The sequence below is a fragment of the Balaenoptera ricei genome, chromosome 10, assembly GCF_028023285.1.
Source record: "Balaenoptera ricei isolate mBalRic1 chromosome 10, mBalRic1.hap2, whole genome shotgun sequence".
NCBI lineage: Eukaryota > Metazoa > Chordata > Mammalia > Artiodactyla > Balaenopteridae > Balaenoptera > Balaenoptera ricei.
In genome coordinates, this window is record NC_082648.1 from 67,167,739 (window position 1) to 67,182,541 (window position 14,803).

At 33.6% G+C, this 14,803-nt stretch overlaps 1 protein-coding gene across 2 annotated transcripts in view; it reads right to left on the reverse strand.

Moving 5' to 3' along the window:
- Positions 1-4,886: 4,886 nt before the first annotated feature.
- Positions 4,887-14,803, reverse strand: part of PAWR (pro-apoptotic WT1 regulator) — a 105,311-nt gene continuing 95,394 nt past the window's right edge. For both annotated transcript variants that reach the window (XM_059936570.1, XM_059936571.1), the window contains exons 5-7: positions 13,704-13,851; positions 11,993-12,097; positions 4,887-9,822 (exon numbers count right to left, since the gene is read on the reverse strand). In XM_059936570.1, the coding sequence (XP_059792553.1) occupies positions 9,736-9,822; positions 11,993-12,097; positions 13,704-13,851 (340 nt within the window). In that variant the 3' untranslated portion in view covers positions 4,887-9,735. The remainder of the gene's footprint in view (positions 9,823-11,992; positions 12,098-13,703; positions 13,852-14,803) is intronic.

A 14,803-nucleotide genomic window follows, 5' to 3' on the forward strand; every position in this document is an offset into this window, starting at 1 on the left:
TTAATTCCAGGTCTTGAAAAGGAAATGTACAAGATGAGACTGGAACACCTAATGCCAGAAAACAAGGAGGCTATCCATGACCAAAAGGACACAGGAGCTAACTTGGAAGGGGCACCCACTGGCCACATATGAGATAATCTGGACATAAAAAATAATGACTGCAATGGATTAAAACACTTTAACCATATAAAACAAACATATGACTTACCTTTGGAGGTAGCCTGGGCTCTGGCCCATTACTGTAAAACTGGTAAATAAAGGAAAAGAATGTGATCTTATCTTCCTTATATTTTAGGGAAACCAAGTAATTGATGAAGAAGAGTTTCTCTTTAAAGAATTCCAACTACTAACGTAAACAGAATGATAGAACTTGAAAATTATCACTGCAATACCTAATGATATAATAGATCTGGGCAATAATTATCAATGTTTGCTAAAACCATTACATAAAAGGTTGATGTGGAATTTTTAAATAGAGCAATCAAACTAATAACATCTGAATTTACTGACCTATCTTAACATCATTAAAAGTGAGACAACCAGACATTGTGTACCTTCTGATGTGATTAAACAGAAATACACAACACTCATAAATTACTGCCCAAAAGGTATACATATATTGAATCTAATAAAGTCTCTTCATCTAATTACAATTTATAGAAAATGGGGGGGGATAGAGGGACAAGTTAAACAGCATCTTAAAGACAGAATCAGCCAAATCCAGAACGTGGGAAATTCTACAGCACAAATGATCTAATTTCTTCAATTTGAAAAAAGGCATGAAACTTGGGGGGGGGGGGTTGTAATTTATAGGTTAAAAAAGGCTTAAGAGACATAGTAACCAAATGCAATGAATGACTCTCATTTGGATCTTTATAAACAGTAAAAGGGCATTTTTTGACGTATCTGGGGATATTTGAACACGAAGTATTACAGGATGCGGCAGCCATGAAAATGGGCTTCTCCATGCTCCTACTGTGGGGTGGGTAATTAACTGACAGCTGCTGTGATTTGAATCCGCCAAGGTGTTCAGCTAAGGCCTTGCTTCCTACTGGCTACTCCCTGCCAACAAAGGAGCATAGCAGGAATACAAAGGCAAGCCCATTCCTGCAAGATGTGGGACTACTCTGATGAATGGGCATCTTTGGCATGAGGACTTTTACAGACTTGCTAAAACTTTCTTCAAACTGCACTGTGGATTAAGACTTCCTGCTCAACCATCCTCCTTCCCTCTGTTCTTCACAGCAGTCAGATCTATACTGAGGTTTCCCAACCTCCCCTAGCTCCTTGCCCCATTTTTCCTCACAGGTGTTTTCCCCCAGTAGATCTCTTGCAGGCCGGCCAGAACCCAAACTAAACAGATGATATCAAGAAATTAGCATTAAGTGAGTTGGGTATGATAATATTGTGATTATTTTTTAAGCCTTATCTATTAGAGACACATACTCAGGTATTTACAGGTAAAACAATAGGATGACTGAAATTTAACTGTAAAAATACCTCAGCAAAAAATGAGAAAATGGGGGATAAATTAAGATTGGCAAAATATGGGTAATTTCTCTTCTTTTGTGTATATCTGAAAACATCCATAGTAAGATGTGAGAAATACCTGACCAATAATCCTCAAAACTGTCGAGGTCATCAAAAACAAGGGAAGTCTAAGAAACTGTCACAGCTAAGAAGGGTGTAAAGAGATATGACAACTAAGCATCATGCGGTATCGTAGAGTGGATCCTGGAACAGAGAAAGGACATTTGGGAAAAAGTGAGGCTACATGAACCAAGTATGAACTTCAGTAAATAATAATGTACCAATACTGATCCACTGATTATCACAAATGAACCACATTAATGTAAGACATTAATAACAGGGGAAAATGGGTGTGGGGTATTCAAGTACTCTCTGTACCATCTTCATAATAATTCTGTAATAGAAACTTGCTCCAAAGTTTTTAAAAAGTAAAAAAAAACGAAACAGTAGATTATTTAACTATCTCATCATATAAGAAAATAATGATCCCAAATAGACTTTAATGTTTTTCTTTACTCACTGGGATGCAATTTTGTGGCTTTATCCTCACCAGTCAATTAGCTAGAAAATGCTATTGAATTTCTGAGTGCACAGAGAGTAAACTGAAAATTCAGTCTCCCCATGGACCACCCCACAGTGTCTATACATACAAAAAAAACAAAAACAAAACTATAACTCTGATGAAACATACATTTATTTGTTCCCATCAAGGTTTAAAATTTGACAAAAATGCATTTCTGTTACCAAAAACCTTCAGGCAATAACAGAGATCGACCTTAACACAGAAAAACAAAGATTTCATTCCACAGACTCTTGGACTTAAGAATTCATTTGAGTTCCAGAGATAATACTAAACTAATGGGGTCATGTCAAGCTGCCAGTATCCATGCTGAGGCTTTTCCTGATACAATCTTTTGCAATGTAAGCAACAATGAAAAGATCACTTATTTATTTTTTTTACAAGTTCATGTTATATTACTTATATAATGTCCAAAGACAAAAGAAGGACCAAGATCTTTGCTTAAAAATAGAAGTGCATAATGCAAATTTGCAAGCTTTGACCCGCATCAGAATCATTTGAAGGGCTTGTTAAAACACAGATTGTTGGGCCTCACCTCATTCTGTTGTTGGGTGGGGCCCACGAATTTGTATTTCTAACAGGTTTCTAAGTGAAGCCAATGATACTAGTGCAGGGACCACACTTTGAGAACCACGGGGAAAATATTTAATAGGACAATGATTAGGTCATGAAAGTGAGTATGTCATAGCAAAAGGCACAAAGTATTGCTTTGTGACCTTGGCAAATTAACCTCCCAATCTGTACCTTGCTTAAGTTTTAAGGAATCAAATAAAAACAATATTTAAAGCACTTAACACAATACCTGGCATATGTGGTTACTGAATTATTAATTATTGAATGTTTTTACGCTATACGAAATTAAAGTTATGTTCATATTGTTAACTGAGTCACTATGCTTAACTGAACTTAAGATATATTGATCTCAAAAGAGTTACAAGAAACAAGAGGTACTTTTAGGCTTCTTATGATCATTAATTAGCATTCTTAAGTGTACATTTATTCATCCAATTACAATTTTCACTGATTAACTGATTTACTTTAAATAATAAAGAATACAGTTAATATGAAAATTACTGGCATAATTTTACTTTAGTGATGTTGTTTACTATCCTGACCTATCCATTCATGAAACTTTCAATCTGCTACAGAAGGCTAATAATTTTCCCACTTTTCTTAACACTGTATCAAATGAATGCATTCTTACCAAAAGTGATTTGCAGGTTCTTCAAATGGAATTTCCTATGCCTTTGACTGATAGCTTTGTTTATACTTTTGCACTACAAGAATAATAAAAGGAATCAGATACCTTTCTATTATTTTTCCTAAAACTTTGCTTCCATAAAGCTAAAATGTCCACTGATGACATCATCTACCTTTGTTTAACCACAGTAAATAGTTTACATTTTAAAGGAATGCAAACATTTCCCTGGATAAAAGCCTGTAATGTAATATAAAAACTGTAAATTTCATGTCCCGTAGTATATCTAAGCAGGTATAGCTGCTGATCATATGTAGATTAAGACAATAATTTATCCTGAATAATTTTTCATACTTCAACATGAAAAAACATACCTAGCAGTCAAAACCCTTATTTCGTTTTTCTTTCACATGTATAAAGTCAAAGTCCAATCTACCTTTCCTAACTAGCTCATATTAATTTTTTTTCATACTGCTCAACTATCTGACACCAAGCAGCATTCTCCTTTAATAAAAGCATCTTTATTCAGTCAGAGCAGTTTTTTTAAAGTGAGAGTTGAATTGTGCATTTGGTCCAGAATTAAGAGAGAAGTGTTTTGCTTTCTTTTTAACCTTACATGGTTAGACATTTAAAAAAAAAAAAAAAAAATGGTTTGTAAAGGGTGTTATAACCAGCCCTACCTCTTTAACATGAAGGTCTAATATTACATAATTCTTTCCAAGAAGCTGACCAAGAGTAAAATGTAACCTCTTGTAGAGGTAAAAAGAGAAAACTAGAGGCATGAGATTAAAAAATCATATGGGTAGTTTATAGCTACTCACAGAATTGTGTGCATGCACAGAGTGAATATAGAAGAAAAAAAAAAAATAGGGATTTGATGAAGTCTAAGATAAAGAGATCCAGTTCCAGTTGAGACTAGGAGACCTTGCAAATTTTTTCAATAAACTTGCAAATGGAGTACATTCTTACATAATGACTTGAGACTTTATCTAAACAGTCTGACTGAAAGATGCTTGTTCACTTGTTAGACATGTATGACATTACTGAGAAGATTTAGAGTTCCAGAAGTAAAGAAGACTGATTAGCCTGTGCAGGTGTATGAAGAATGACACATTAGGCAAGAGGTTATGTAAACCATTTACTAAAAAAACACAGACTGGATTTTTGCATTCCCAGACCTCTACTTATCTTTTCTAAGTATGAGGGACCTGAAATTCTTTGACCACCATCAGATTTAGTGGATGATAGAGCCAATTTTGGATTAAGAAATTATTTGTGCAGTTTCAAAACACAAAAACAATTAAAATTTTCAGTCAGGTTGAACATGTACACTTACTCACTTACTCAAAAAGCCCCACCACGAATGTATTCAGATCTTATCAATACTGTATGTTTGTTTTTTAAAACACAATTCCTTCTACAATAAAATACTAATAAAGATTTTAAAGTACTGCATACTGTTTCAGTAAGAGACACATAATTAGAATATTAACATTGTCCTTTAACTTCGAAAATAAAACTCATGGTTTCACCGGGTTTCACCGATAGTACAGGAAGGAAAAAAATAATTAACCAGTGTTAAAAATTAAACAAAAACGTACTTTTTATTGAGTATTTATTATTTTACATGCAAAGCATATTAAAAGTGAATCTATATCACGTTGACTACCCCAGTGAAAACCTACGCAATGGGAATTATGAAAGCTGTCTACACAATACTAATGTGATCAATAAATGATCCAGATGTTTCTCTACAAATTTGGATTACCTGAATTAGCTGATTTTTCAACAAAACAGTAATTTTAGCTTTCATATGGTCTTTACTGGTAACAGCAGACATCTGATACTTAAATTTAGCAGAAAAGCATAATAATAAAAACCCTGAATAGCATAGTCAAAACTTTGAAGAAACAAGTTCACCAAAAAAAAAGGTAATATACATCTATTAGGTATCCAGAGGGGGAAACAAAACAAAACAAAACAGGCATGTAATAAATGTCCATCAAGTGGTCATCACTAACATTCTATTACCACCAAAGTGACTGCCAATATGTGAACTGTTTATTAGACTTAAATACCTAAAAACAAACCAGTAATCAATAATGCATACAGAAAAACTAACTTAAAATTACATTTGAATACCATTAACAGTTTGGTGTATCTGACATACACTGAATTCTTTTTACTTCACCACTGCTACAAATGCCTTTAAAACGTTCTTTTCATAATACATAATTATCTTAAAGAAACATGGTAAGATACTTCCCAATATGCATCAGGTCTTTCATCCACCATTCAGTAAATGCTGCAGCAAATTAAACTACCTATTAACCAGACCTAAAATACAATGGCTGGATAATAAATACAAAAAGAATACTTTTGAATGAACTATTCAGATTAGACTGGCTAATGCTACTTAAGATAGCACTCTTAAGATAGCATTGACACACACTATACAGATTGTATAATGCTAGACAGAGGACTGGTCCATGTCCATTTTTTTGAAACTTCTGTAATATCTAGAATTGTATACCCAGTTGACTAATAAATACTTGCTGAAAGAATAAGTATGAAAATTTAACATAACCCCCTCAACCATATTTTTCTCACATATAATTATTTTGGGGGGGGTGGGATGGGGATATGACTTTAATATGCTGTGAGATTCTAGCTAAGTAAACTAAAAAAACAACATGGGCTCAGGTTTTCTTGGACTATGATTCAAGTCTACACTGAGAATGAAACGACCAACTTCTATACATCAATGAGAAAACCTAACAGGATGGGGGGAAGTGCCTTTGTTGATGGACCTGATGAGCAAAATGTTTGTCTTATTAGTACTATGTTTTCAGTTTATTGAAACAACAAAAGAAAGTGTCACTAGTTCTCAGATAAGTCGTACAAGTTACAATCCTAATCAATGGGATGTCCTTTATTTATGAGAGCATAGTTCCAATGCAAAAGAAGTCAAGTTTACTGTTACATATTAGGAATGGTTTAGATACAATAAGAGAACATTTACCACTGACTTTAACATGTTATTTTAAAGTTCTGATTGCTGAATGCTAGTTTCTTCTCACTTAATATATTCTCCCCAGTGAAAAGCTGGTGTGTTTGGTTTTTCGTATTATAAGATGAAAATATATGCCTTAATCTTATAACAGGTTATTAACAACATTATGAATAGTTATTAAATAAGTGCCAACATTGCGTGAACTTACTAGGTACTGAGTCAAGATCAAAGAACTACAAAAAAGATGAAAGATAACTATCACTATACATATGAATACTGTGTAGGACATCAGATTAATCATCAAACCCAAGGTCCTTCCTATTTTGTCTTTTGGTGTTGAACATACGGACGTGCTACTACATTGACTTGCATTATTTTCCACAAAGTATTAGTGGACTCAAAAATTTGCATTTTAATTTCTAATTATAAAAATCCAGATTACTCCAGACAACAGAAACCACATGTAACTGAGGTAGGTTTTTTACCTTAAGAATACATTGCTTTCTACTGCAATTAGAAAGTTATTTTAAAAAACACATTGTTTCAGATATCTGCTCCTGATACTTAACCTTCTGTTATAAACTACTTGAGCAAGTATTACAATGTTAATCTACTATATTTAATAAATTCCCTTAGAAATACACACCCTAAAGCCTTCCTCTTCCTCTCTAAAGGTAACTATAGTGCAATAAAATTAGTAACAATTCTAGAAAGATGAAACAGATATTACTACAGTAATTCCCAAGTTAATGCATGTCAGAAATCAAGGAGGAGAGTCACGTTCATTTTAAAGATAATAAACTTATTGTTTTGAAAATAATATCATAAACACATTAGAACTTTGGATATGCTTTATTATGCCACAAATTCCCAAGAGATATAAGAAATATGATTTCTGAACGGGACTAATAATTTCACAAATACTAGCACTTTATTGACAATAGCCAAGTTTTTTAAGGTCATGCACATGTATTTAAGTAACCTTTTTAAAATCTCAGTGCTTTTTATAAAATTTAAAGGGAAACTGTAGCAGATCCTACTTTATTTTTCAATACTCAGTGTAAAAATCTATATGTGATATAAATATACATTTTAAGGACGGGAGGGAGGACTGCAAATGAACTGCTTTGCCTAAGTTGTCAGGCTCCTGCACATTTGCACTAGGTACCGTTATGTAAAAGATCATTGTTGGAAATGCTCCTGATAAACTGAAATAAAGGAAAAATTTTTAAACAGCTTGGTCTTTAAAAGCATTAATACCTGGTATAATTTTAAAGGGGGAAATGAAATATTCCTTTACTTCCAAATGGATTAAACAGAAAATTCAAAATACTTCTCTTATTGAAAAACGAGTACACTAATACATTTTAAGGCTGGATACTAACACCATTTTCACAACATCCAAAGTATGGATGGGAAACTAGGCAACGCTGGTATTTCTGCCATACGCCTAAGGGTAAACAAAGGGAGATGAGGATTTCACCGCCAAAGATGGTGACTGAGCCTGGCATACCACTTTGACATGTGGGCAGCAGATCACTGTTCCCATGCTGGGACTATTCTTCAAAAAGGATGCCCTTATGCAATAATTCTACAACTATATCAAGTCTGATAATCTAACATGGAACTTTTTGCTAAATATATATATGGACATATGTGAACTTCTCCAGTGACCAAGTTAATTATTAAATAAACTAAATGGTGAAAAAATGCTAATAGCTAAAATTATGTTAATTTCAGGGTTTCCAATGGAAGATATAGGAGGAAAGAGGCAAGGGTAGCTGTTTCCAAATCTAAGTTATGATCAGAATCATTAGATGTTGAGCTTTAAAAATTCTATCCAGGGTCTCAACCTAAACCTATCTAGAAGCTATAACCCAGGAATTCTTTTTAAGCAACCCAAATGATTCTGATGATTAGTCAAGGTTGAAACTTCTGAATTGGGGGCGTGGGGGAGGGAAGAGGGCACAATCTAGGTTATTGCAGAGTTTTAGAATTCAACATTGATATTTATCATTTACTCTACATTTTTTCCCTATTGTCTCACCTTCCCTATTTTTCTAACAGTGAATAATGAAGTGGCTTGGCACGTAAAAGGAAAAGTTAGTAGGGTAACCAAAGTGGGTTTTTACTATGTTCAAGCCATTTACGTACATTAATTGGATAAAAGGGTACCAGTATACTGTTTGAGATTCAACTTCAGACAGATATTTCTTAATGTATTTTAAAGGAGAAGGTTTCCTTACTCAACATGAAAATGTAATATAAAATAATTCTAAACATTACTGTTATTTAATAAAAGAGAAAATTTGTATAATTCTTCAAAATAATTGTTTTTAAAAATCCAATGTTAGGAAGAAAATCCCTTACATTTGAGGTAGGGGAATAATTCTCTCGTACGGGGACAACTGTGTCACAGTGTTATCCTCCAAGTTAGAAATTAAGCAAAGTATTTCAGTACTATTTCTGTTTACGTACTATTTTGTTACAGTAAGTACAAATGTTTTAAATGTGGATAAATATTTTGGTTTTGATTTTAATGCATATGATAATTAAAAATATGGATTTTTTTTTCCTTCTACACTGAAATTGTACACCCTCTCCAGGCTTGAACAACTTTTAAAATACCCCATGTTCACTTATAAACCTTGGAATAATAATAAAAAAAAAGTAGTACCTACATAAGAAATTTTACATTAAAATTACAATTGTATGTTCTTCCGAAGTCAAAGTGATTTTAAATTTATTTCAATATTTGAATACAAAATAGTACATTTTAATTTACTATAGCATAATTCAAGTATTCTCTTAAATTTTATATTTAGCCAACGAGTATATGATATTAACTGACTTTTTATAATAGCTTTCCTCTTTAAAGATGACTGTTATACAAAAGAGTGTGACTCTATGTTCCTCTAAATTGCTTAGAATAAGTTCAGAGAACAAATGACAGTAGACAAAGACCTTTATGAGTAAATCATCAACATATAAAAGGTTGCGCACATCAGTAATAAGGCATTTGCAGGTAACTCCCTAAAAAGTATTTGAATTCATGTAAACAAAGACTATGTATATTCTTTTAGGGAGAAAATGCACTACCATAGATGAAATATATTCAGATGGCTGTGACTTTAAACCATATATTATTTGAATACCACACAAAACCAAAAGAGGCATAACCTACCAGTTTAATAACTAAAAGATGTTACTTATTCGTGAAATAAAAGGTTGATACTTTTTGAAACTGATAATGGAAAAGAAATATTTTGAAAATAAACATCCACTGTTTTCTAGAAATAAATATACATACTTAGTTAGTTTAATGTATTACAGCATAGGAATACTGTCCTAGCGCTAACCATAACATTCAATCAGTAGTTTTAAAATATTTTTCCACACTGAGCTTTGAATCTTCTACCTTGTTAGCTGCCCAACAACTTTCAAAAGAGTTTTATTCTCCTGCTTTAGTTGTTCATTTTCATCTTCTATGTCATCTAGGTCCTTAAGGAAACAAAAAGGAAAATAATACGTAAGTTCTTACAACACTTAAAAGTATTCTGAAGGTGATAAAAAAAAAATTTCAAAAATATACATTCAAAGATAATTCATACAAGCAATTAGCTTGCAAACGAGGGCTAGTTCTGAAAACAACTTTGGAAGGAATATGCCCCACCTAAAGGCAGCATCCACTGCTAGAGTCCTCATTGGTATCATGATAATGCAGGCCAGCTCTTGCCAGATCTTTCAGTTTTTAAAGAGAAGCCAGAAATCAGAATTCTTTATTGTGAATCTTCCAATTTTTAATCACTATAAATAACTTACGTTTTTAGTTAAAAACAAATCCCTCCTTCCCCAAATTGAGGGCTAAATACATATGCAGTCAATATGAGGTTTGGGGCCTTGGATTGCAACCTTGTGTCAAATTAGGCATCAAAAAGATCCAGGTACAAGTTCTAGATGTACCCCTACCACCTTGGTGATCTTTGACAAGTATGCATGTTGCAGGGGGAGAATTTGGGGAGGTGATAGAACTGAGGTATACAGAAAAGGAGGTCTGGGGCTTACAGAGTTGATCTGGTCCAATTTACGTTAGGCTTCTCTATGACATTTTGTTTAAGGGAAAGGTTTCGAGCTTAAAAAAATGTGAAAGCCACTAAACTAGGTGCTTTAAAGTTACCCGATTCTAGCTCTATGTTCCCTATATTAATCTTAGTATCATATATACAACCAGTTGGTAAATACAAAGACAATCCACTATAAGTTTTAGTTTGAAGAAAAACTATTTCAAGGCAGACTATTTACTGATGGTTGGAAAAGCAGACATTTACAGATTTACCCTTGCAATTCAAAATACTAAACTTGGAGAAATCAATTTGAATTCTAAGTGTACTACTGGATAGCAAAATTCTGATACATTTAGTATACTGTCTTTGAACAATTAGGTAAATGATTTTTAAATGTACACACACAGAATTTGTATTTACTCACAAACTAAATGAATATTAGGAAACTAATTTGTTGAAACTAACAATAATAAAGATACGGGATTCCTAATATCACTACAACTGAGACCTACCTAAGATTTAGAATTAAATAATAAAATACATTCACATATCATTACTAGATTATAAACTCTGTAAGGGCAGGTGTTTTATTATTCTTTTTAATGAACACACTGCCTAAGACAGTGCGAATACATCATAGACATAAAAATATTTGCAGATTTTATTAAATTATTCTAGAACCAAAAGAGGAATGCCCGTGTTCCAAACCAAGATGAAAGGCAGTCTATAAGAATAGAAGAGCTTACTTAGAATTAAAACTACTGAATACCTGAGGGTCAAATACTGGCTCAGCAGATAACTATGTGATTACTACATATGACCTTGAGCAAGTTAAACTCTGAGTTTCAGTGTCCTCATCCACACCCTGCAGTTAATGCTGCAGAGCTGTATTAGAATGAGTCTGCACATAATGAAGCTTTCTATTTTCTCTTCTTTTAGAATTAGAGTTAAGATTGGATTAGGAATTTGTTCCGTTTTTCCCTGAAGCAAATTTCTTTCTTTCCTCCATCTTATGTAAAGCCTTCGAAAAAGGGAAACTATGAAATCTCTCCTCATTACCATTACCTAAGTAATACCTGCTTCTTAAGCAGAGAGTAAATTCTAGGGCTGAAAGAGAAAAAAAAAAAGAGAGACCTTAGGTTTAGGCTAAACCTAAAGCTGGGGATGCATATGTATAACTGGAGAAAAAAAAGTGGTGAAAATACCACAAAGACAAGGACATATGGAGTTTCTTATGGCAAGACAGTAGCAATTTTAGTTCTTCATTGGGGCAACTCTGTACCAGTACCATTTTATGTGTGGCGCTGACCAAGCTGCCTCTTACCTCCAGACTCTAACTAAACACAGAACAAATCCATTCACTGGTCCATCCCCAAAAGAACAATATTAAGTAAATACAACTGACTGGTAACTGGCCAGAGGAAATCAGTTTATGAAATAAAATGACAGCTCTGGCTACCACAAATTACTATCGCATTAACAAGAGAATGAACTATTTAGTTCATATTATTATTTAATAAAATTAAATAATTTCTTCATATTTATGTATTTTCATCCAGTTGACAGAAAAAAAGGAAACCATTAAACTGAAATATGTGAATACTCACTCGATTTAACAAATCAATTTCTTCTTTGAGTTTTCCAATCATTTCCTCTTTATCTTGCATTAGTCTCACAAGTCTTAAGTTTTCTTGCCTTTCTCTTACCACTTCCTGGTAGATATAATTACAAAGTATTAATTGGGAAGTAACAAGTTGTTTATAATCTTAAATAGCATACATACATCTGCTAAGTCTGGTGAAGTACCTTAGATACATGAAGATTTCCAATGAATTTCTTAAGTCACTTGGTAAGGGAAGGAGGAACCCATCCCAGAAAAGAACCAGAGAATGAGAGGAATACAGGAGTTGTAAAATATACTTCTGATTAAATCTATGTTTACCAAGTTTTTAACAAATACCAATACTCAATGACTTTAGCTCTTTAGTTGATCACCACCATTAGTAATAAAATATCTTAACATTTAATGACTAATACCCTGTTGAAGGAAATTCAAAATTTTAATTAAAAATACAAAGTTTAAGAAAAGGAGATGGCTCTATGGAAAACTCTAAACAGAAAAATAATGATCCTCCATTTTACTTCTGGCTCTGCCAGTTAACTGACAATGGATAAAATGAAGGAACTGAAAAAGATTACTGGTTTTTAAACTTTCTTTTTTTTTAAACAATGCAACACCTTTTCCAAAGCAATCTTATTCAGAAGCCAGGACTTTATGCTGGGTCAGCCACCTTGGGGGCAAAAGTGAAGCAGAACTGAAAAGGTCTCACATAGAATTTGGTTTCTTTCTTACTCACCCTCAGAGGAAAGCAGCCAGCCGGCCTCATTAATCAGCTGCTGCCAACTACTAGGAACTCAATCCAAACTCTTGTGGAACTTTAAAAGCCCTTCTGAAGAACCCCCTTGAAAACTATACTATGTATTCCTTAAAGTTTTTAATTTAAACTCACAGAAACTAGGGTTAAAGTTCAAATGTGAACTAAAAATAATCATAATATTATAAAAAGAATTTTTAAAATTCAATCTCTACCTAAAACAATTTTTATATCACAAGGAATAGTTTCAGTTCAGCAAAATAAAACACACTTTCAACAATCAGAAAGTAATTCAGCACCGTTATCAATTTTAGGGATTGAATGTTTACAGAACAAAGTTGAGACCCCATGGTTAATAAATTAATGCCAATATTCATTTGAGATGTTCTCAAAGATACTCCTAAACAGGTTTATCCTTAAAATTGTTTCAAACACCACAGTGGCTCTAGGCTCTAACTCACAACCCAGAAGAAAGTCTACAATCTGTACAGATAATATAATAAACACACAGTAGTACATACTGCTAACAGAGACTTCTAACCATTTCAAAGGCAAAGATTGTTTTCAATATATTAAAGATAACACTTGGCAAAATGAGAGTATCCATTAAATATTAACCAATTCAAGAGCTGGCTCCATTTCTAAAAGTTTTAACTTCAACAGAACTGGATAGAAAAGTATTAAGGAAATCAGAAAATGCTTAGCCACTATGCATCTAGAAAATATATAATTAAGAGTGATTCAAAGCTTTTATTTGACTACTAATGGAAGTACCAATTAACACTAATGGTATCTTCCATTAGTGCCCCTTATTCTTTTCCCTTTTTCGACACTGTCTCTTCCTTACACATTTCAATTTTCCTCTCTCTGCTGCTATGAAAGTGAAAAAGGAATCCCAATGGTATATTAATTTCATAAATCTTAAATAATTTGTAATTCATACCTTTTCAAGATCTTCAATTTTCTTTTCCAATGTGCTACTTGAGACCAAATTACCAGAAGCATTTGCATCCCTGTTATACCTGCTGAACCCACTTCTATCTGTTCGGGGAAATCTACTTGAGACATCTTCTTCAGAGGCAGTGGTTGTGCTATGGAAATAAAAAAGATACAAAATTTTTAAAGATACCTAATATTCAGCAAGAAGAGTGCCAAGAGTATTTTCTATTCACCCTAAACAATTATCATTCCCCTGAGGACACATGGTTATAACAGCCAACTTATTTATAATTATGGAAGTTAATCATTATTCCAACACAATAAAAAAAATTTTTTTTAATTAATTCTTTTGACCAGTATCTACTGAGTAGCTGCTAAGCACCAGACACTGTTATGAGTACTGAAGATGGAACAGGAAACACAGACATGCAAACACGGACTCAGACTTTCATAGAGCTTTCAGTGTAACAGGAATATAACCAATGACAATAAAGCAAGACAACCATCACAATAAGGTAAGTGTAAGGTACTCCGAGAACTATGACAGGGGACCTAATGTAGCCTATCTCTAGTGAAGAACCACTTTCTTTCTCCTTTTATTTTTAAATTCCATTACATCATGGACCAACACTTTTTTTTTTTTTGGCTGCGTTGGGTCTTCACTGCTGCACACAGGCTTTATCTAGTTGCGTCGAGCAGGGGCTACTCTTCATTGCGGTGCACGGGCTTCTCATTGAGGTGGCTTCTCTTGTGGCGGAGCACAGGCTCTAGGCACACAGGCTTCAGTAACTGCAGCACGCGGGCTCAGTAGTTGTGGCTCGCAGGCTCTAGAGCACAGGCTCAGTAGTTGTGGCACACAGTAGTTGTTCTGCGGCATGTGGGATCTTCCCAGACCAGGGCTCAAACCCATGTCCCCTGCATTAGCAGGCGGATTCTTAACCACTGCACCACCAGGGAAGTCCCCATGGACCAATACTTTTGTAAGATCAAACAAAAATGAACTGGAAAAATAAAAGTAAAAAAGGCCATACAAAATACAAGCCTAAATGTTTTATTAGATTCAGACCCATAAAATTATATTTCAAAAATAGGATAAACAAAAAA